The following is a 23,749-nucleotide window of genomic DNA, read 5'->3' as shown; positions in this document are numbered from 1 at the left end:
AAAATGACATGTAAATACATTCTGATAATGAAAATTCTTCATTTCCCTATAGAATCTTATCAAGATTCAGTAATAAATAATCAGAATTCAGTAATAAAGAACCATGTTTCTTATTAACCAGAACGGTTATAATAGGAGTAGTGTGCAAAGAACAAAGCATTTAGAGATTGTTTTTGTATTACCTAAGGAAATGTAAGAAAAATACTTTAATAAGACATTTAAAAATGAATCACTTAACAGTCTTTCATCTGTCTTAAAAAATAAACTTCCTCTAAGAAATGTATATATTTTAATTCCTAAGATGACTAAGCATTAAGCAGGAAAATATTTAGAGACATAAAATGTGAATTCTGTCTCTGAAAACCTGTGTAGCACTATAAATGCATAGTACAGCTGAAAATAGTTCTTCATAAGGGGACATATTCTCACATTACCGATGACAACAGGAATATTGATTTTTTTTCATCTCAGCTCCTTGATACTAAGAGAAATATAAATATGACAAACATTATGAGATACATAATATATAATATGGTCTACGGGCACTTGTAATCTGAAGAGGTAAGAAGAGTTTTGGTACATGTCTCCCATATAGAGCAGTAAACATAAGAAGATGTAATATTGTAAGTAGAATTAAAAATTGGAGCTATAACCAGGGGCAATCCAGACTTGAATAACTATGGGAGAACCATGCTCTCATGACTCTTCCAAGAATTGTTTAAGCAGAGCCTTCCTAGGTCCTTTAGAGAATACAAAGGAGGTAGCTGGAATTTCCTTAATGCGTGCTGTAAGAATCTCAAAAGACTTTTAGATTATTAGACTTATTTCCTTCCCTGGGATGAATATTAATATAAATTGTTCACCAAACAAATATTTGTTAACTTTTTCAGTATTTATTCATCCAAGAAATATTTGAGTTTTACTTGAGACCCGATTAAGCAATGATTTAAAAAAAAGTTTCTCTTACGAAATGTATAGTCTGGTTACAGGTAGTTAAAGTTGGGGGTGGCATATGCCTTGGAGGAGCCAGGATTTTACATTGAGGGTGAAAGAGTAACGCTTTGGAATTGGAGTATGTGAGGGTATAGGGAATGTCAGCCTTACCAAGGAAAAGTGGTATCTCTTGGGGTGGGGTGCAGGTTTCAGCCAGGTTTCAGAAGAGGAAAATGTGATATATGGTTGGGTTTGGGAAGATGCAGCATGTGGCAGTAGGAGAAAGGAAAGGCCTGAAATCAGATGCTAAAGTTTGGGTGGTAACTAAAGGTGAACTAGAGAAAAGATTTAGCTATCACAAAGTTCCCAAAACAGTTGGTTCCCAAAATAGCAGGGGAGGTAAGGACTCAGATTTCTAGGAAGATGTTTTCTATGAATATGGATGACCAAATCATGGTACATAATTCAGAGTTGTAAAAAAGGAAGAATAGCAAATTGCTAATAGAGATGAGCAAATAATTCTTACCTAAGACTTTTCTGCCTTATCCTACTGAAGATCTGATGCTCATGGCTAATACTAGTCAGATCTTTAGTTTGATAGTCATTGGAAGCCCTTTTCAACAGTTCAAAAAGGAATAGTTAGTAAATTTTCCAATTGAACCAAGATTCAAAACATCCCCACTGTGGAATCATATTTCAAAAGGACCTTACCCAACTCATCTCTTCTTGCAAAAAAAGAAAAGAAATCTGAGCATTAAATGATAAAATGTTTTCCCCTCCTTTTAACATACCTTAGCAGATTTGTTTTTATCATTCTGATTTTGTGTTCTGAAATGTATACTTGAGACAAAGTGGAGTAACCTGGCTGGTGAAAGAAGGCTGACTTATTTCCTGTGAGGTATGATGAGTGAAGCTAGGACCCTGTGATCTTGGAGAAGTGAAGACTCAAAGGCATCTCATGGGACAGAGGTTAAATGTATCTGTTGTTGATCTTGTCCACATGGATAGAGTTACGGGAAGATAGGCATGAGGAAGAGTATCCTGAGAAGTTGAGCTGCCCAACTGTGGCATGTGCCTGTGAGCAGTAAGCACCCTGTCTTCTTACTGGAAGAGAGATGGGAATTTGGGTTTTAATGACCTCAAACGTCCATCTTGACCAGAATCCTAGGGTTTGCCCAAATATTTATGTTTATAAGACGGAATTATGAGACAGATATAAAATAGTAGTTTAAGAAGTAAGCTGCTAATTTTTTAAATTCTATGAATAAAGAGGCTTTAAGTCTGTTTTCATGTAGAAAACATTGAAAAAAGAAGACAGCTTAAAAGCTTATAGAATTGCCTTATCTTGTGTTCTGGCCAGAGGATTCTGGGAATACCTGGTAGTCAGGCCTTTGCAGCATGTTGTAAGGCCTGACTACCAGATCTTCTCAGAATCTGCGGATCTGCGGCATTTTTTGCTCACACACAAGTGTTGATGCAACTGTGGAGAATTGTCTTCCTCTATCTAACTTTGTTTACCCTTGGGAAGACTATCACCAAATAGAAGAGTATTTTTTTTTACATTTTTAAAAATATTTGTATTTTAGTTGTAGTTGGACACAATATCTTTATTTCACTTATTTATTTTTATGTGGTGCTGAGAATTGAAACCAGGGTCTCGCACGTGTGAGGCAAGCACTTTACCACTGAGTCACAGCTCCAGTCCCCGAAGAGTATATTTTTAAAAAAAGTTATTATTTTTTTAAAAAGCAGAAGTGCACAGCAACTCCTTTCCATTTTTATGTGGTTTATAACTTACTTATTAACTCCCCAACTGGTCCCTCAGCTGATCGTTTTACTATTAATATGGTTAAGAATAAATTTGCAATTTCTCAAGAACTGTATTAGTCAGCTTTCCATTACTATGAAAAAAATACCTGAAAGAACCAACTTCAAAGGAGGAGAAAGGCTTATTTTGGCTCACAGTTTCAGAGGTTTAAGATACTTGGTCCTGTGTCTTTGGGCCTATGGCAAAGCAGTACATTGTGGCAGGAGAACGTGGCAAAGCAATGACTGTTCACGTCATGGCAACCAGGAAGTGAAAGAAGAAGAGAGGACAGGGCTGGGATCCCAATAACCCTTCTATGGCACACACCCAGTAGTCTACTTCCTCCCATCAAGTCCATTTCTTACAGGTTCCACCATCTCCCTATAGTGCTACAGGCTGGCAACTAAGCCCTTAATATATGGGTCTTGTGTTAAAACATTGAGAGATGCCTTCCAAACAATAGTAGTTTCCTGCAATCAAAAGTTCTCATTTTTTTTTTTTTAAAGAAGTTCTCATTTTGTGAGGATAAGGGAAATATAGTGAAAGAGGAAGCATAGTGTATTCCTGTGGGTGGTGGTTTTAGGTCACTGCCAAGTCTATGTTTGATATTCATTCGTTAACTCTCATCTTGGGACCCCTCTGGGTGAATTTGAAAAGTCTTAAGTCACTTACTTAATATAATTCTGCTGAAGTGTTTATTCTTCATATATTTCTCATCTGATCTAGGAAACAAATGGATTTATGAGAAAATGGATAGAAGAAGAAAAGTTAATGAGTTGAATGGTTTGAGTAAGGGCTATTATGAAATAGGCATTGGAAACAAAGGAGAGGTAGTTAGAACTTGTTATTGACCATGATATCTCAGTTCTGTGTTTCTAAAATATGCATCAGTATGAAGTTATTGAAAGTAGTGTCAATTGAAACAGGAGTCAAACTGATTGGAATCTTACCTTCACCACTTACCAGCTGTGAGCTGCTTTCTGAGCTGCTTCTGTTTTATAAAATGGAGTCATTGGAACAACTTCTTATGGTTGTTTTGGTACCAAATAATATTTAAGAAGCTTAGTATACAGCTGAGTACAGTCAGCATTTATTATTACCATTATTTACTTCCATTTTATCTTAAATATCAAAACAATCCTGGGTACCCAGAGTGTTGAAGACTAAAAGGTTGAGATAGATAAAAAGAACCATTCCTTATCCACTAGCTCCAGGCGAAGATCTCTCCTGGGTTTGTCTCTTTCTGCAACATGGGCCAGAGTGGGTTCCCCTCTTTTTTGAAAATTATTCCACTGGATCATAATCTTTCCATTTGTTCTTAAATCCTTTTCACCTGCCCTGAGTTCTGTTTATCTAGATTTAAATCTTTAAGTATTTTTCCAGGAATATTGATTGTTTGAGGGTTGGAAGAGACTGGGAATCTAACCCAGGATAATTTTTTAACATTTTTATTAGTGCATTATAGTCATACATAATATTGGGGTTCATTTTGACATATTCATAAATGTATATAACATAGTTTACTCCATTTCAGTTTCTGGTAATTCTTCTTTCCCTTCCCTTCTCCCTCCCTGGATTAATAATTGTGAATCAAAGGAACAGATTTTATTACTAGCAGTGCAGTTATGTGCTAGCATCATCGCATGCTTTATCAGTCAGTTTCTTTCCATTTCATTGTGTTCTGTTCCTAGATTCTTGTCACAATTTAATTGTTGATGTAAAGCATCATATTGTTGGCACCTTGTGGTAGATCTCTGATCTGTTCCTTTTAAAGCCGAAGAATAGTGGCTTAATGTTCTATTCAGTAGAAACTGAAACAGACTTTTATAGGCTCTTTGCCATTTTCCCCACTCACCTCGAGACATGTGAAAGAAATATTTTTTGTTTTGTTTTTGAATTTTCAACAAATATCTTTTCTAGGCTCCTAACAAGTTGCTTTTAAAAATAAAACCAATGTTTCCAGTGGATTACTGACTTCAAAACTCGGAATTTATATATTTTTATTACTAAATTTGATATTTGGAATACTTTCCCCTTTTCAACATTGAATATGCTGCATTTCTTGGGTTTCTTTCCTCCCTCTAGGATGCCCAGCTCTGCCACTCTCTAGGAGTATAAAATTGGCAAGTTGCTTCCTTTCTCTGAATTACTTGTAAGGTGGTGGGTAGACGAGATAAATTACCTATGGTTTCTGGGAATGGAATTGCTAAGATATCAGGTAGTTATATGTTTAGTTTTAGAAAGAACTATCTGAACTTTTCTTGACACAGGGGTATATACCATTGCATTTAACATGTTTAAGTAAGTTAAACTGGTCTGGTCTTCTAGCAATGTGTCATGGATTAAAATTCTCAATGAAATGTGCTTTAACTTTTTGGCAGACAAAAGAGTTGAAATCTGAGCTCCTCTAATCTTCATTTTCTCTCTGTACAGAGTGTCCATCTTTATTCTGACCTTGTAGTATCATTGTACAGATTAGAGATCATTCAGCATGCCTCACATGATCCTAGTATATCCATGTGACATGTGTGCAGTAAATATTAGCTGCTGCTATTGTTATTTCCTCTTGATTGAATCGCCCCTGCCTCTACCTTCTCTGGATAGCCCTTTCCTCAGGAAAAAAGGCCTTGACATTATGTATGAGTTGAAGAGAGATCTTGTTGTGACCTTCAGCAAGCTACTTTGGTAGAATTAGGTCTTTTACGGGTTAACTTTTAAAGCCTCTTTAATAATCAAACCTATATCTCTTACTTTTTCAGTCTCTCCACCCTTGCGTGCTATGAAAACGTTATCCCTGAGGGCTAAGTGTCCCAGAATTCAGTAATATCCTCAGGATGACCATGTACCCAACTCAGGCTTTTTTTTTTTTGAATTGGATACTTGTCCCTCACTGAGAGTTTCCTTCTTGCCTCATATTTTATTTTTAAAAAAATTGTTTTAATTGTAGTAAAAAAACACGACATAAAATATACCATCTTAACCATTTTCTTATATTTGGTTTTAAACTCCTTTTATGTCTCTTAGCTCCTCCTTTTCCTAAACCATTTTAAGTGCTGAATCAGCAATGATCCCCCCCACTCCCCCTTTTACATAAGTAGTTAGTCCTGCCAGAACAACCAATTCCCTCTGAATTTGGGCTTGTTTATGAAGCTGATCTTTATTTATGATAAAGATCTATTTTTTTCTTTCATCTTTTTCTTCTGGGATTCTAAGTATTATATTTGGGAGCATCAGGCTAGGGAAGAGCACTGGAAAATATAAAACAGAAGGGGAAACACACAGCTGAATTTGCAGTCCCTGTCTCTACCAGGGTGGACCAGGAAGTGTGAGCACAGACTGAGTAACCTGTCGATGGAGGGCACACACCATCTGGGCAAATATTTGTGTGCCTTTATCACATGCCAGTCCTCTGATTAGGAGAGCAAGCTTCTCACAAATGGTGCTGTTTCTAAGCCTTCATCTGAAGACAGTTGTAACCGTATTCCTGGAAAGCCTGCTGGTCCCTCTTGGGCTCTCCTTCAGTCATTTCTTTGTTCTAGTCCAAGGAAAGTGTGCTGTTCCCTGGAGCTAGCACCTACATTATTGCCTGATTATTGCCAACCTTAGCCTGGTTATGAAATGGCAAATAGTTATTGGAACACCAGACCTGAATGTATGAGATGAAACTTTTACTTCCAAGTGATGTTTCCTGAAAAATGGTCACTTTAAGAGACTGTACTTTTTTTGTGTGTGTGTGTGTCTTTTTTTTTTTAATGGTTGTTCACAACATTACAAAGCTCTTGACATATCATATTTCATACATTAGATTGAAGTGGGTTATGAACTCCCAATTTTACCCCAAATGCAGATTGCAGAATCACGTCGGTTACACATCCACAATTTTACATAATGCCCTATTAGTAATTGTTGTATTTTGCTACCTTTCCTATCCCCTACTATCCCCCCTCCCCTTCCCTCATATCTTCTCTCTCTACCCCATCTACTGTAATTCATTTCTCTCCTTGTTTATTTTCCCATTCCCCTCACAACCTCTTATATGTAATTTTGTATGGCAGTGAGGGTCTCCCTTCATTTCCATGCAATTTCCCTTTTCTCTCCCTTTCCCTCCTTTCTCATGACTCTGTTTAATGTTAATCTTTTCTTCCTGCTCTTCCTCCCTGCTCTGTTCATAGTTGCTCTCAGTATATCAAAGAAGACATTTGGCATTTGTTTTTTAGGCATTGGCTAGCTTCACTAAGCATAATCTGCTCTAGTACCATCCATTTCCCTGCAAATTCCATGATTTTGTCGTTTTTTAGTGCTGCTTAATATTACATGGTGTATAAATGCCACATTTTTTTTTATCCATTCATCTATTGAAGGGCATCTGGGTTGGTTCCACAGTCTAGCTATTGTGAATTGTGCTGCTATGAACATCGATGTGGCAGTATCCTTGTAGCATGCTCTTTTAAGGTCTTCAGGGAATAGTACGAGAAGGGCAATAGCAGGGTCAAATGGTGGTTCCATTCCCAGCTTTCCCAGGAATCTCCATACTGCTTTCCAAATTGGCCACACCAGTTTGCAGTCCCACCAGCAATGTACAAGTGTACCCTTTTCTCCACATCCTCGTCAGCACTTGTTGTTGTTTGACTTCATAGTGGCTGCCAATCTTCCTGGAGTGAGATGGTATCTTAGGGTGGTTTTGATTTGCATTTCTCTGACTGCTAGAGATGGTGAGCATTTCTTCATGTACTTGTTGATTGATTGTATGTCCTCCTCTGAGAAGGGTCTGTTCAGGTCCTTGGCCCATTTGTTCATTGGGTTATTTGTTATCTTATTGTCTAATTTTTTGAGTTCTTTGTATACTCTGGATATTAGGGCTCTATCTGAAGTGTGAGGAGTAAAGATTTGTTCCCAGGATGTAGGCTCCCTATTTACCTCTCTTGTTTCTTTTGCTGAGAAAAAACTTTTTAGTTTAAGTAAGTCCCATTTGTTGATTCTTGTTATTAACTCTTGTGCTATGGGTGTCCTATTAAGGAATTTGGGGCCCGACCCCACAATATGTAGATCGGAGCCAACTTTTTCTTCTATCAGACGCAGAGTCTCTGATTTGATATCAAGCTCCTTGATTCATTTTGAGTTAACTTTTGTGCGTGGTGAGAGAAAGGCTGGATTCAGTTTCATTTTGTTGCATATGGATTTCCAGTTTTCCCAACACCATTTGTTGAAGATGCTATCCTTCCTCCATTGCATGCTTTTAGCCCCTTTATCAAATATAAGATAGTTGTATCTTTGTGGATTAGTCTCTGTGTCCTCTATTCTATACCATTGGTTCTCCCACCTGTTTTGGTACCAGTACCATGCTGTTTTTGTCACTGTTGCTCTGTAATATAGTTTGAAATCTGGTATCGCTATACCACCTGATTCACACTTCCTGCTTAGAATTGCTTTTGCTATTCTGGGTCTTTTATTTTTCCATATGAATTTCATGATTGCTTTATCTATTTCTATAAGAAATGCTGTTGGGATTTTGATTGGCATTGCATTAAACCTATAGAGAACTTTTGGTAATATCGCCATTTTGATAATGTTAGTTCTGCCTATCCATGAACAGGGTATATTTTTCCATCTTCTAAGATCTTCTTCTACTTCTCTCTTTAGGGTTCTGTAGTTTTCATTGTATAAATCTTTCACATCTTTTTTAGGTTGATTCCCAAGTATTTTATTTTTTTTGAGGATATTCTGAATGGAGTGTTTCCTCATTTCCGTTTCAGAATTTTTGTCGCTGATATACAGAAATGCCTTTGATTTATGCGTGTTGATTTTATATTCTGCCACTTTGCTGAATTCATTTATTAGTTCTAGTAGTTTCTTTGTAGACCCTTTTGGGTCTTCTAGGTATAGAATCATGTCTTCCGCAAATAGTGATAATTTAAGTTCTTCTTTTCCTATTTTTTATGCCTTTAATTTCCTTTGTCTGTCTAATTGCTCTGGCTAGTATTTCAAGGAATAAATTAAATAGAAGTGGTGAGAGAGGGCATCCCTGTCTTGTTCCAGATTTTAGAGGGAATGCCTTCAACTTTTCTCCATTCAGAATGATGCTAGCCTGAGGCTTAGCATAGATAGCTTTTACAATGTCAAGGTAAGTTCCTGTTATCCCTAGTTTTTCTAATGTTTTGAACATAAAGGGATGCTGTACTTTGTCAACTGCTTTCTCTGCGTCTATTGAGAAGATCATATGGTTCTTATCTTTAAGTCAGTCTATTGATGTGGTGAATAACATTTATTGATTTCCGTATATTGAACCATCCCTGCATCCCAGGGATGAGTCCTACTTGTTCATGGTGCACAATTTTTTTGATGTGTTTTTGATTTCGATTCGCCAGAATTTTATTGAGGATTTTTGCATCTATGTTCATTAGAGATATTGGTCTGTAGTTTTCTTTCTTTGAGGTGTCTTTGTCTGGTTTCGGAGTCAGAGTGATGTTGGCCTCATAGAATGAATTTGGAAGAGCTCCCTCTTTTTCTAGTCCCTGAAATAACTTGAAAAGTATTGGTATTAATTCTTCTTTAAAGGTTTTGTAAAACTCCGCTGTATACCCATCCGGTCCTGGGCTTTTCTTGGTTGGTAGTCTTTTGTTTGCTTCTTCAATTTCATCCATTGATATTGGTCTGTTCAAATTGTGTGTATCCTCCTGACTCAGTCTGGGCAAATCATATGACTTAAGAAATTTATCGATGTCTTCACTATCTTCTATTTTATTGGAATATAGGTTTCAATTTAATTTCTAATTGTCTTCTGTATTTCTGTAGCATCTGTTGTGATATTGCCTTTTACATCCCGTATGTTAGTAATTTGAGTTCTCTCTCTTCTTTTCTTCGTTAGCATGGCTAAAGGTCTCTCGATCTTATTTATTTTTTTGAAGAACCAACTTTTAGTTTTGTTAATTTTTTCAATAGTTTCTTTTGTTTCAGATTCATTGATTTCCGCTCTGATTTTAATTATTTCTTGCCTTCTGCTACATTTGCTATTGTTTTGCTCTTCCTTTTCTAGGGCTTTGAGATGAAGTGTGAGCTCATTTATTTGTTGGTTTTTTCTTTTTTTGAGGAATGACCTCCAGGCGATGAATTTCCCTCTTAAAACTGCTTTCTTTGTGTCCAATAGATTCTGATATGTTGTGTCTGTATTTTCATTTATCTCTAAGAATTTTTTTATTTCCTCCTTTATGTCTTCTGTAACCCATTGATCATTCAGTAACATATTGTTCATTTTCCATGTGATGTAGGATTTTTCCTTCCTTCTTTTATAATTGATTTCCCGTTTCATTCCATTATGATCAGATAAAATGCATGGTATTATCTCCACCCCTTTATATTTACTGAGGGTTGCCCTATGGCATAATATATGGTCTATTTTTGAGAAGGATCCATGTGCTGCTGAGAAAAAAGTATATCCACTTGATGATGGTTGATATATTCTATATATGTCAGTTAAGTCTAGGTTATTGATTGTGGTATTGAGTTCTATAGTTTCTTTATTCAACTTTTTTTTGTAGGATCTGTCCAATGGTGAGAGAGGTGTGTTGAAGTCACCCATAATTATTGTGTTGTGGTCTATTTGATTCTTGAACTTGAGCAGAATTTGTTTTATGAATGTCTCAGCACCATTATTTGGTGCATAAATATTGATAATTGTTATGTCTTGTTGGTGAATGGTTCCTTTTAACAGTATATAATGTCCTTCCTATCCCTTTTGATTAACTTAGTCTTGAAATCGATTTTATTTGACATGAAGATGACCACCCCTGCTTGCTTATGAGGACCGTGTGCATGGTATATTTTTTCCCATTCTTTCACCTTCAGCCTGTGTATGTCTTTTCCAATCAGATGTGTCTCCTAGAGGCAGCATATTGTTGGATTTGTTTTTTTAATCCATGATACCAGCCTATGTCGCTTTATTAGAGAGTTTAAGCCATTAACATTTACAGTTACTATTGATATATGGTTTGTACTTCCAGCCGTGTTTGATTATTTATCCTTTTTTAAAAAAATTTAGTTTGTTTCTCATGATTATCTTTCCCCTCGCCCTCTGTCTTTTCCGAGGCACTTCCCACTTATGGTTTTGGTTATTGTTTTTCATTTCTTCCTCGTGTAGTGTTTTGCTCAAAATGCTTTGCAATGCTGGTTTTCTGGCTGCAGATTCTTTTAACTTTTGTTTATCATGAAAGATTTTTATTTCGTTGTCATACCTGAAGCTTAATTTTGCTGGATACAGAATTCTTGGTTGGCATCCATTGTCTTTCAGTGTTTGAAATACATTGTTCCATGACCTTCTTGCTTTCAGCGTCTGTGATGAAAAATCTGTTGTTAACCTTATTGGTTTACCCCTGATTGTAATCTGCCTTCTTTCTGTTGCAGCTTTTAATATTTTCTCTTTGTTCTGTATATTGGCTATCTTCATAACAATGTGTCTTGGCGTTGGTCTACTGTGATTTTGTGTGCTCGGTGTCCTGTATGCATCTTCAATTTGTATATCAGTTTCCTTTTTTATTTCTGGAAAGTTTTCTGTAATTATTTCATTCAGCAGGTTACTTATTCCTTTGGTTTGAATCTCTGTACTTTCTTCTATCCTGACGACTCGTAAGTTTGGTTTTTTTATGTTATCCCATAACTCTTGGATGTTTTTCTTGTGATTTTTTTACCAGCCTTTCTGAGTTGGCTAGACTCTTTTCAAGATGATATATTTTGTCTTCATTATCTGACGTTCTGGCTTCTACTTGCTCCACTCTGTTAGTGATACTTTCAATTGAGTTTTTAATTTGGTTTATCGTTTCCTTCATTTCTAGAATGATTGTTTGATTATTTTTTATAATCTCTATCTCCTGATAAAGATGCTTAACTTCTACTTTTATCTGTTTATGTATTTCATTTTCAATGTGTTCTTTTGCTGCTTGAATTTGCTGTCTTGTATCCTCTTTAAGGTTCCATTCCATCTGTCTAAGGTGTTCCTTGAGTTCTTTATATGACCATTTTTCTGATGACTCTAGGTCCTCCTGAATATTTAGGCTGTCCTGCATTGTTTGTACTCCTTTTCTTCCTTGCTTTTTCAAGCTGCTCATGTTATTTCTTGTTCTGTTTGACTGCTGAGTTACTGTTTACTCCTATAAATTTATTTGATGCTTGGGAGGAAAAGTATTAGAAGGGAAGGGAAGACGTCACTAAAGAGAATGAGAGTAAGCATGTAGAATTCAAGGAAGGGAGAAAAAATTGAAAAGACAAAAGAAGAAAAAAAAGGAAATAAAAAAAGAAAAAAACTTTTTAAAAAATAGTAATAATAAAATAAAAATTAAAATTAGAAGAAAAAATTCTTTAAAAAATTGAGAAAATAATTTAAAAAACCACAAGAAAGAAAAATGAAAATGAAAGAAAAAACCCAAATCAAAAAAAAAAGAAAAAAAAACTAATAAATGCAGTCTTAGAGTTTGATTAATTTCTCTTCCAGTAGGTGGCGCTGTGCCCACCAGGCCAAGTTTCTCCTGTCAGTACGCGGGAACCAATCACTGTGCAGCAGTTTCTCCTCCCAGACTGGGCGAGTCTCCAATCCTGAGTGCCTAGGGCCTCCTCTTGTGTCTAATCACTTCCCCACTTTTCCTCTAGCCAGGCCCCTCTCATGGGTGCTGCTCACTACAATACTGGCTACATGCCAGGTCTGCTGCTCCCGGGAGCCCTCTTTTCATGAACGACTGGGCACACTCTCCCTGTTTGCCATTCCCTCAGACCCTGAGTTTGTAGAGCTTGGGGCTGAGAATCCTCAGGGAATTTTACTTGCCCTCCGGTAGCCACGCCCCCTGTAGCTGGTGCAAGCGTTCCGCGCCGCGGTCCCGAGCCATGTCTGATTCCCTCAGTCTGGCTATCGCGCTCACGGGAGAGCTGGGAGGGGCCCTTATGGGAGAGCTGGGAGGGGCCCTTAAGGTTTTTTTGATGTGTGGAGAGGGAAGGCTAGGGAATTACACACCTGTAGCCACAGGTTTCAATGAAGTAATGTCCTCCGCCGCAGTCTGGTGACGTCAGTTCTCTGCCATGGTGGTATCTCTTGCAAATGGCCACAGTTCGTTTCCCTTTGCCGGGTGACCAATGCAACGGGTGGGTCCTTACTGTCTCTCCCAAGCCCCGTTTCAAACCTCTGGCCACTACCTAAGAAGGATCGGTTGGCATTACCTCTGTAGGATCAGAAGGGCTGACCAGTTGTTTCAGCCGGATGGATTAGTGCTGAGTCACAGCTGTTTGTCTGCGGGAAGCAGGCGAACAGGAGCTTGAATTCAGCAGATCCGGGCTCAGTGCGTGTTCTGAGAGGCCCAGACTGTTCACCCCAGATCCACGTCAGCTCAGCATTGCCTAGTGATCCTGAGCAAACAGAATTTAGATTGTTTACGACTCCCTATGCCCGCACAGTTGAAGCGGTCAGAGACTTGATCTCTCTGCACCCGCCGCCATGTTGCAAGTCTTTTTTTTTTTTTTTTTTAAATAGTGCTCAAAAACAGCTTTTTGTGATGCATTCTTTCTAATAACATCTGTCATAGTAACGCTCCCTCCTGTATGAATAGTTTGGTTTTCGCAAATGGCCAAAAGTTATTTGGGGCTGAATCTGGTGTACAAGATAGATGATCATATAGAACAGCACCATTTTTAGTTAAAATTAAAGGCAAAGTTTTGAATTAACCTGATTTTCTTCAAAAATCAGCCTAGCTGAATATCAATGTTGTTTGAATGATAAGTAAAAAGAAGATTTGGAGAACAAAGCAACATTTCAATTTGTCACTGTATTCTTTCACCCCAGTGATACCATCTCATTTCCTGACCAAGGTCTCAGAATGCATTTGAGTAGAAGGTTTTGTGTATTAATGAGATAAATGCTATTCTGGGTCGGAACAGTGTGATCAGGATTTTGTGCCTCCTAGTGGCTTCTAAAGGCATCCTGCAAAAAGCTATTGCTTTTATTTGGATATAAAACTTAAAAGGTCTTTCGGATTTATTTATACAATCAGCGCCTCAGTACAACTTCACCTGGGCAAAAGCACTGTGTCCCACTTGCTCCTGTACCCCCAAGGCCTAGCACAGTAGGAAGTATCACATAGTAGAGAGTCAATAAATATTTGTTGAATAAATCCATACATTCAGATTCAATAGCACTCTTTGTATGAAGCATGCAATAGAAGGGTAACATACTCATTTATCTTTCTTTTACAGTTGTCAAATTTAAAGGTTTTGAATCACTCCCCAATGTCTGATGCCTCTGTCAATTTTGACTACAAATCTCCATCCCCATTTGACTGCAGTACTGATCAAGAAGAGAAAATTGAAGATGTTGCCAGCCACCGTCTGCCCCAGAAGGACCCGTATGCTGCTGAAGACGAAGTTAATACCCTTTTTCCTAGAAAAATGATGTCCCATAATGGGATGGAGGACAGTGGAGGTGGAGGTACAGGAGTAAAAAAGAAACGGAAAAAAAGGGAGCCAGGAGAGCATGAGGGTGCAGCAAAGGGAAGTAAGGACAAGGAGCCCAAGCCAAAGAGGAAGCGAGAACCTAAAGAGCCAAAGGAACCCAGGAAGGCCAAGGAACCTAAGAAGGCCAAGGAGCCCAAGGAACCTAAGCAGAAGGATGGTGCAAAGAAGACGCGGAAACCCCGGGAGGCCTCAGGCACCAAGGAGGCCAAAGAGAAGCGGAGCTGTGCTGACTCTGCAGCCAGGACTAAGTCCAAGAAGGCCAGGTGCGTGCCTGTCTCCTTGCTCTAGCTCTTGCTTCTGTCTTTGGAACATTTGCCTTTGGCAGTAGCCCAAGCCCTCAGGCATACCTTCATTGTACTCCTGAGGTCGTAAACTTCATACCTCACTGGAAAAAAATGGGGGTTGGGGATAATCACTTGACACTAGTGCAAAGGGCTGTCCCTGGAGATTGCCGTTTCCCAGTTGTATTCCTGGAGTTACTGTGCTTCAAAAATGACATTTCTGTTTTTAGGATACTCCAAGAATTCTCCACCTTTTTTCAACACCATCTATCCTTTTTGGTCTTTGTACTTAGTATGTAGCATATTTATTTGGTCCTACCTTATGTGTAGATGTGCCACGTACATGCTATTTTGATGTGCTTTGTTATTAGCTTTTAGCCAAAAATATACATCTTCTCTCACCTTCTGGTAAGTTAATACTGGTAAAAAGATTTTTTTGCTATTACTTTTGGATTAAGAAGAATTAAAATGTTAACATGCACAAGGTGTAAGAGAAGGGACCTCCCAGGTGTGGTATAGGGAGGACAGGGATTTTTGGAACAGCAACAGGGTAAAGGTAGAGGGTGCACAGTCATGGGAATTAGGGTGCAATAGCCTGGCAAAACTGGAGGTATATGCAGTGTTCCCAGCGAAAGAGAACTGACATGCCTCCCCAGGATCCGTTCTTGAGTGCAGAACCATTCTTGATCTACTTCTCTAGTTCAGCATCTGGGACAGTGCCTGACCCTTCCACAGCTGCTCAGGAAATGTTGAGTAAATGAGGCCAGAGGAAAACATAGTGACTTATAGAGAGCTCAGAGGTCTGGATATAGAGTCACTGCCAAGTGAGCGATATGAGAGAGCCTGTCAGAATAGCAGATGCACTCCTTACAGACGGAATTCAGTATTTGTCATCTTTGTAGAAAATTATGTTATCTTTCTAAATCCTTTGGGCATAAACATTACCTTTATGATTAAACTCTTTGAGGAAATGTTAAAAAAAAATTGAATCTCAAGGAATTTCAGTTTCTGAAATCCAAATACAGAGGGAGGATATCTCTATTGTGTCTGACCAAAAGTCTCAAAAAATGTGAGATTAATGTGATATGCTAAGAGAAAATAACATAATGAGACCATCATACTGGTGTTGGCTCAGGCACGAAACATTGTAAGTGCTGTGTGCTGCCACTTGGAGTTTACTGGATGATTCAATTCCTTTTTTAGAAGGATAGTGGGGACCATATAGATAATTCCTAATCCAAGTAAAATTTTTGCTTATGATGTTCACTCACTTTTTCCTCACAGGGGATTTCATCTTTTATCTATCAAAGTACCTGCTGTGGTGGGGGTGGATTGGGAGGGGTGGTTCTAAGAATGTAGTTTGTAGAAAATGGCCATCAAATATTTCATACTGTAGAATGCCAAGAGAAGTAGGCAAAATTAGGATTCTGACAAAAAATTGTATAGACCTTGTGTGTTCTAAGGAGCATACTTTGATCTCCAGTGTGTGGATGGAATGACAGTGACTTTTTGACTTCTGTCAATAATTTTCACCTTCAGGTTGCTTTGAAGAAGCTGAAGTGGTTCTTTAGAGTACTAACGTGTTTGAAGAAGGAGAATCAAACTTGAACTTGTGGAATTGCTTATTTTGATTTTTCAGAGAACAGTAAGGAATCAGGACACTGTTTGAGAATTATAGCAGTCAAAGGCGGTTTCATAGTCCCTAGTAAGGATCTAGCTTTGGTGAGGAAGGCAGTAAAAAGTCATAGATATCTGAGCTTACCTAACTACTGACCTTTGATGCTCATGGTTTTATCTTCTTAAAGGAATTTACCTTTATATTGTGTGGGATGTGAAACAAGGTGATAGTTTATAGACATAGTCATAAATTCCATTTTGAAGGAATGAGTTGTTTCACAAAACTAAATCAGGTGACAAATGTATAAACAAAATCAGGATTCTGATTAATGAAAAACTTAGACTTTGATAGGTGTAATAATACATATACACAGATATGTATATGCATATAGCATTAATTAAAGGAACATTATTTTAATCTAAGTAGACTGAATTAAAGAATTAGTTGGAGAAGCACTCAGTGTTTTTGAGGGCTGTTAACTTAGAAGACAGTGGAACTTCTTGAGGTTTAGAAATTCAGGAGACCTCCTTTGGGAGGAAGTTTGACACAGGGATGGATGGTCATTTCTTAGATGTATGGGCAAGTTATGCAAGCTTTTCTCTTTATTTTGGGACTGATATATAATTAGGGTATGATAATGATCTGTAACATAATAGAATTCTGTGTAACACAGATATGGTTCTGGACCGGTTAGCCTTTGATTTCCTTTATAAAATTGTTTTGGTTCCTTTAACTAATAATCTCACTGGTCAGCAGAACCAGTTTTGCTTATGAAAGGACATTAATTCATAAAAAAAGTTTGTTAATAATTAGGTCTTAAGGGTTTTTGTTCTCTTTGATTAACTCTTACAGATTGGCTCAAGTGCATGTTTTGAGTTTAGCGGTTATCCACATAATACTTGATGGCTATAAATGAATCACTGAGTGCTTGAATTACTATAGGAGCTCAACCACTTGCAGATTTCAGACTTCAACCTTTCCTGCTTATGTCCAGCTGCCATTTGGCCAGTCTTTCTGAAGTACTGCTATTATCTTATTTATGTTTACAGTTGGTAATGGTGGTGGTAAATCATATGCCTTTTCCTCGTCTCTTGCTTCTGAATCATTTGAAAAATAGTCAACAGAGATGAGACCAATTTATCAGCTTTATTATTGATACACTGAGTTCATTGCCTTGTGGCTTGAACAGAATCAGGCTTCTTGTTTCTCTCTGAGCTGATTTTGCCTACCACACCTGCAAGGACCACTGAGCCAGGTATATTTCTTTCTTTTGCCCAGACTTGCCAATTGTGTATGTCCCTAATTAATCAAGTGACGTGAATTTGAAGAAGGTCAGAAAATACGTTTCTAATATTGTTCTATGGAAGTAAGTGTGCTTTTCCTCAAGAAAACATGGGGATAGGAAAATGAGATTCACTCTAACAATGTATACCTGCTTAGAAGCTTTTGGTGATTTTAGTTGCTTCCAGGACAAAAATCCAAACTCCTTTTTCTGATAATCAAATCCTGTTGTATTGTAGCCAGGGAAATGGATACCTACATAGAGAAGTGACTTGAGGTCATTGCAGGGTGTGTTACAAACTCTGGCCTCTGGATTCCCAGACTTACACATTTATTTCTGCAGTAGGCCACATCTTAATTCTTATGTAGTTATGATCTGTCTCCTGAACAAAAGTTATGTACCTGAGGTTAGGACCTCCATGTCTTGTGTCTTTTATTCCTGGGGATTGATCACCAGAGATATATATCAGATTCACATATAGTATTTTTTATATTCAGAATCAGTGGATAGAACTATTCTCCCTGAAAATAAGATATATGAAATACCTTAGAATAATTTCCCTTGTTAAATAATTCTAGGTGGTATTTCTATTTTATAATTAAAGAAATGGAAATTTTGAAAGTTAAGTAACTTGTCAAAGGAAACATTGTCAGATTTGACCAGGATCACTCCAGGAAACCCTCTTTCCCCCCACAGCTTTGTAGCTCTTTATACCTTGCAAAAGAAGGTAAGGAATGGAAACAGTAGATAGGAGTATCAAAGAAATTGGTTTTTATTGGTAGGGAAATGGCCCACTTTTATAAAATTTTAGTTTGCAAGCTCCCTGGTATCCTTTCAAGAGCTAAAATGGCTCTAGCTTTTCCTTTTACTCTTTTGTTTGCTTTGATGTCTCTCTTAAATGGTGATAGTCAGAATCTAGCTAATTTTCTTTTCAAGGATTATCTGAATAGTGATAAATATTTGGAGCTTGGGGAAGAAAAGCCCAAATGTCTAAGTAAGAGAAACCTTTATTTATTTATTTATTTATTTGACTTTTTAATTTTTTAAATTTGTTTTAGTTAGTTACACATGAAAGTAGTGTACATTTATGCACTTTGATATATCATACATAGATGGGGTATAATAAGAAACTTTTTTTAGCTTAAGCTATCCTCTGATCCTTTCCCTCCAGATTATTTTTTTTTACCATTTATTTAGTTTTTTTTTATTAGTTGTTCAAAACATTACATAGCTCTTGACATATTTCATACATTTGATTTAAGTGGGTTATGAACTCCCATTTTTCCCCCCGAATACAGATTGCACAATCACATCGGTTACACATCCACGTTTTTACATACTGCCATACTAGTATCTATTGTATTCTGCTGCCTTTCCTATCATCGACTCTCCCTCCTCCCCTCCCCTCCCCTCCCATCTTCTCTCTTTACCCCATCTACTGTAATTCATTTCTCTCCCTTGTTTTTTTCCTTTCCCCTCACTTCCTCTTACATGTAAATTTTGTATAACGATAAAGGTCTCCTTCCATTTCCATGCAGTTTTCCTTCTCTCTCCCTTTCCCTCCCACCTCTCATCCCTGTGTAATGTTAATTTTCTTCTCATGCTCTTCCTCCCTGCTGTGTTCTTATTTGCTCTCCTTATATCAAAGAAGACATTTGGCATTTGTTTTTTAGGGATTAGCTAGCTTCACTTAGCATAATCTGCTCTAGTGCCATCCATTTCCCTGCAAATGCCATGATTTTGTCATTTTTAAGTGCTGAGTAATAGTCCATGGTGTAAATGCCACCTTTTTTTAATCCATTCATCTATTGAAGGGCATCTAGGTTGGTTCCACAGACTAGCTATTGTGAATTGTGCTGCTATGAACATTGATGTAGCAGTATCCCTATAGTACGCTCTTTTAAGGTCTTTAGGGAATAGTCCAAGCAGGGGTATAGCTAGGTCAAATGGTGGTTCCATTCCCAGCTTTCCAAGGAATCTCCATACTGCTTTCCAAATAGGCTGTACCAATTTGCAGTCCCACCAGCAATGTACAAGAGTACCCTTTTCCCCATAGCCTTGCCAGCACTTGTTGTTGTTTGACTTCATAATGGCTGCCAATCTTACTGGAGTGAGATGGTATCTTAGGGTGGTTTTGATTTGCATTTCTCTGACTGCTAGAGATGGTGAGCATTTTTTCATGTACTTGTTGATTGATTGTATGTCCTCCTCTGAGAAGTGTCTGTTCAGGTCTTTGGCCCATTTATTGATTGGGTTATTTGTTTTCTTATTGTTTAATTTTTGAGTTCTTTGTATACTCTGGGTATTAGGGCTCTATCTGAAGTGTGAGGAGTACAAATTTGTTCCCAGGATGTAGGTTCCCTGTGTACCTCTCTTATTGTTTCTCTTGCTGAGAAAAACTTTTTAGTTTGAGTGAGTCCCATTTGTTGATTCTTATTATTAACTCTTGTGCTATGGGTGTCCTATTAAGGAATTTGGAGCCCCACCCCACAGTATGTAGATCAGAGCCAACTTTTTCTTCTATCAGACGCAGAGTCTCTGTTTTGATATCAAGCTCCTTGATCCATTTTGAGTTAACTTTTGTGCATGGCGAGAGAAAGGAATTCAGATTCATTTTTTTGCATATGGATTTCCAGTTTTCCCAGCACCATTTGTTGAAGATGCTATCCTTCCTCCATTGCATGCATTTAGCCCCTTTGTCAAAAATAAGATAGTTGTAATTTTGTGGATTGGTCTCTGTGTCCTCTATTCTGTACCACTGGTCCACCTGCCTGTTTTGGTACCAGTACCATGCTGTTTTTGTTACTATTGCTCTGTAGTATAGTTTGAAGTCTGGTATCACTATACCGCCTGATTCACTCTTCCTGCTTAGAATTGCTTTTGCCATTCTGGGTCTTTTATTTTTCCATATGAATTTCATGATTGCTTTATCTAGTTCTATAAGAAATGCCATTGGGATTTTGATTGGTATTGCATTAAACCTATAGAGAACTTTTGTTAAAATCGCCTTTTGATGATGTTAGTTCTGCCTATCCATGAATAGGGTATATTTTTTCATCTTCTAAGATCGTCTATTTCTCTCTTTAGGATTCTGTAGTTTTCATTGTATAAATCTTTCACCTCTTTTGTTAGGTTGATTCCCAAGTATTTTTTTTTTTTTTTGAGGATATTGTGAATGGGGTGGTTGTCCTCATTTCTATTTCAGAAGATTTGTCACTGATATACAGGAATGCCTTTGATTTATGCGTGTTGATTTTATATCCTGCCACTTTGCTGAATTCATTTATTAGCTCTTCTAGTTTCTTTGTAGACCCTTTTGGGTCTGCTAGGTATAGAATGATGTCATCTACAAATAGTGATAATTTAAGTTCTTCTTTTCCTATTTTTATGCCTTTAATTTCTTTCGTCTGTCTAATTGCTCTGGCCAGTGTTTCGAGAACTATGTTGAACAGAAGTGGTGAGAGAGGGCATCCCTGTCTTGTTCCAGATTTTAGAGGGAATGCCTTCAATTTTTCTCTGTTGAGAATGATGCTAGCCTGAGGATTAGTATAGATAGCTTTTACAATATTGAGGTATATTCCTGCTATCCCTAGTTTTTCTAGAGTTTTGAACATAAAGGGATGCTGTACTTTCTTAAATGCTTTTTCCGCATCTATCGAGATGATCATATGGTTCTTATCTTTAAGTCTGTTGATGTGGTGAATAACATTTATTGATTTCCGTATATTGAGCCAGCCTTGCATCCCAGGGCCGAATCCTACTTGATCATGGTGCACGATCTTTTTGATATGTTTCTGTATCTGATTTGCCAGAATTTTATTGAGGATTTTTGCATCTATGTTCATTAGAGATATTGGTCTGTAGTTTTCTTTCTTTGAAGTATCTTTGTCTGGTTTAGGAATCAAGGTGATGTTGGCCTCATAGAATGAATTTGGAAGAGCTCCTTTTTCTATTTCCTGAAATAGCTTGAAAAGTATTGGTATTAGTTCTTCTTTCAAGGTTTTGTAAAACTCTGCTGTATACCCATCCGGTCCTGGGCTTTGCTTATTTGGTAGTCTTTTGATGGCTTCTTCTATTTCCTCAATTGATATTGGTCTGTTTAGGTTGTGTATATCCTCCTGACTCAATCTGGGCAGATCATATGACTTAAGAAATTTATCGGTGCCTTCACTATCTTCTATTTTATTGGAGTATAAGGATTCAAAATAATTTCTAATTATCTTCTGTATTTCTGAAGTGTCTGTTGTGATATTGCCTTTTTCATCCAGTATGCTAGTAATTTGAGTTCTCTCTCTTCTTCTCTTTGTTAGCATGGCTAAGGATCTATCGATTTTATTTAATTTTTCAAAGAACCAACTTTTAGTTTTGTTAATTTTTTCAATAGTTTCTTTTGTTTCGATTTCATTGATTTCAGCTCTGATTTTAAATATTTCTTGCCTTCTACTACTTTTGCTGTTGTTTTGCTCTTCTTTTTCTAGGGTTTTAAGATGAAGTGTGAGATCATTTATTTGTTGTTTTTTTTCTTTTTTTAAGGAGTGAACTCCAAGCAATGAATTTTCCTCTTAGAACTGCTTTCATTGTGTCCTACACATTCTGATATGTTGTGTCTGTGTTTTCATTTATCTCTAAGAATTTTTTAATTTCCTCCTTTATGTCTTCTGTAACCCATTGATCATTCAGTAACATATTGTTCATTTTCCAGGTGATGCAGGATTTTTCCTTCCTTCTTTTATAATTGATTTCCAGTTTCATTCCATTATGATCAGATAAGATGCATGATATTGTCTCCACACCTTTATATTTACTAAGGGTTGCCCTTTCGCATAATATATCGTCTATCTTTGAGAAGGATCCATGTGCTGCTGAGAAAAACGTATATCCACTTGATGATGGTTGATATATTCTATATATGTTGGTTAAGTCTAGGTCATTGATTGTGTTATTGAGTTCTATAGTTTCTTTATTCAACTTTTGTTTGGAGGATTTGTCCAATGGTGAGAGCAGTGTGTTGAATTCACCCATAATTATTGTGTTGTGGTCTATTTGATTGTTGAACTTGAGGAGAGTTTGTTTTATGAGCATTGCAGCACCATTATTTGGTGCATACTTATTGATAATTGTTATGTCTTGTTGGTGAATGGTTCCTTTAAACAGTATATAGTGTCCTTCTTTATCCCTTTTGACTAACTTAGGTTTGAAGTTGATTTTATTCGATATGAGTATGGCCACTCCTGCTTGCTTCCGAGGACCATGTGAATGGTATGATTTTTCCCAACCTTTCACCTTCAGCCTGTGTATGTCTTTTCCTATCATATGAGTCTCCTGAAGGCAGCATATTGTTGGATCTGTTTTTTTAATCCAAGTTATTGGCCTATGTCCCATGATTGGTGAGTTTAAGCCATTAATGTTTAGGGTTACTATTGAAATATGGTTTGTACTTCCAGTCATGTTTGTTTGTTTGTTTATTTATTTATTTTAATTTGGCTTTTTTTTTTCTCTTTGATTATTTTTCCCCCCTTTACTGAGTTACCTCCCACTGTTGGTTTTGTGTGCTGTTTTTCATTTCCTCTTCTTATAGGGTTTTGCTCAAAATGCTTTGCAGTGCTGGTTTTCTGGCTGCGAATTCTTTTAACTTTTGTTTATCATGGAATATTTTAATTTCATTTTCAAACCTGAGTCTTAATTTTGCTGGATACAATATTCTGGGTTGGAATCCATTATTTTTCAGCGTTTGAAATACATTGTCCCAGGATCTTCTCTCTTTCAACGTCTGTGATGAAAAATCAGCCGTTAACCTAATTGGTTTACCCCTGAATGTAATCTTCCTCCTTTCTCTTGTAGCTTTTAGTATTCTCTTCTTGTTCTTTATGTTGGGTATCTTCATAATAATGTGTCTTGGAGTTGGTCTATTACGGTTTTGTATGTTTGGGGTCCTGTAGGCTTCCAGGATTTGGCAATCCATTCTATCTTTCATGTCTAGAAAGTTTTCTAAAATTATTGCATTCAACAGATTGCTCATTCCTTTGGTTTGGACCTCTATACCTTCCTCTATCCCAATGAGTCTTAAGTTTGGTTTTTTTATGACATCCCATATTTCTTGGATGTTTTGGTCGAGGTTTCTTACCAGCCTTTCTGCATTGACTATACTCTTTTCGAGTTGATAAACTTTGTGTTCATTATCTGATGTTCTGACTTCTATTTGATCTAGTCTACTTGTAATATTCTCATTTGAATTTTTGATTTGGTTTATGGTTTCCTGCATTTCTAGGATTAGTGTTTGATTTTTTAAAAAATTTCTATCTCCTGGTAGATTTCATTTTTGCTTCTTGAATCTGCTTATGTAA

At 37.2% G+C, this 23,749-nt stretch overlaps 1 protein-coding gene across 5 annotated transcripts in view; it reads left to right on the top strand.

The window, feature by feature from the left end:
- The window catches only part of Chd6 (chromodomain helicase DNA binding protein 6), a 239,790-nt gene that overhangs the window by 85,832 nt on the left and 130,209 nt on the right, over positions 1-23,749 (top strand). For all 5 annotated transcript variants that reach the window (XM_078051794.1, XM_021729477.3, XM_013360568.4 and 2 more), the window contains one exon: positions 13,967-14,487. In XM_078051794.1, coding sequence (XP_077907920.1) covers positions 13,967-14,487 — 521 coding nt within the window. The remainder of the gene's footprint in view (positions 1-13,966; positions 14,488-23,749) is intronic.

This window comes from Ictidomys tridecemlineatus, chromosome 5 (genome assembly GCF_052094955.1).
Source record: "Ictidomys tridecemlineatus isolate mIctTri1 chromosome 5, mIctTri1.hap1, whole genome shotgun sequence".
Lineage (NCBI taxonomy): Eukaryota > Metazoa > Chordata > Mammalia > Rodentia > Sciuridae > Ictidomys > Ictidomys tridecemlineatus.
Note: the sequence above shows the minus strand (reverse complement) of the source record. Positions and strands in the feature narration are given on the sequence as shown.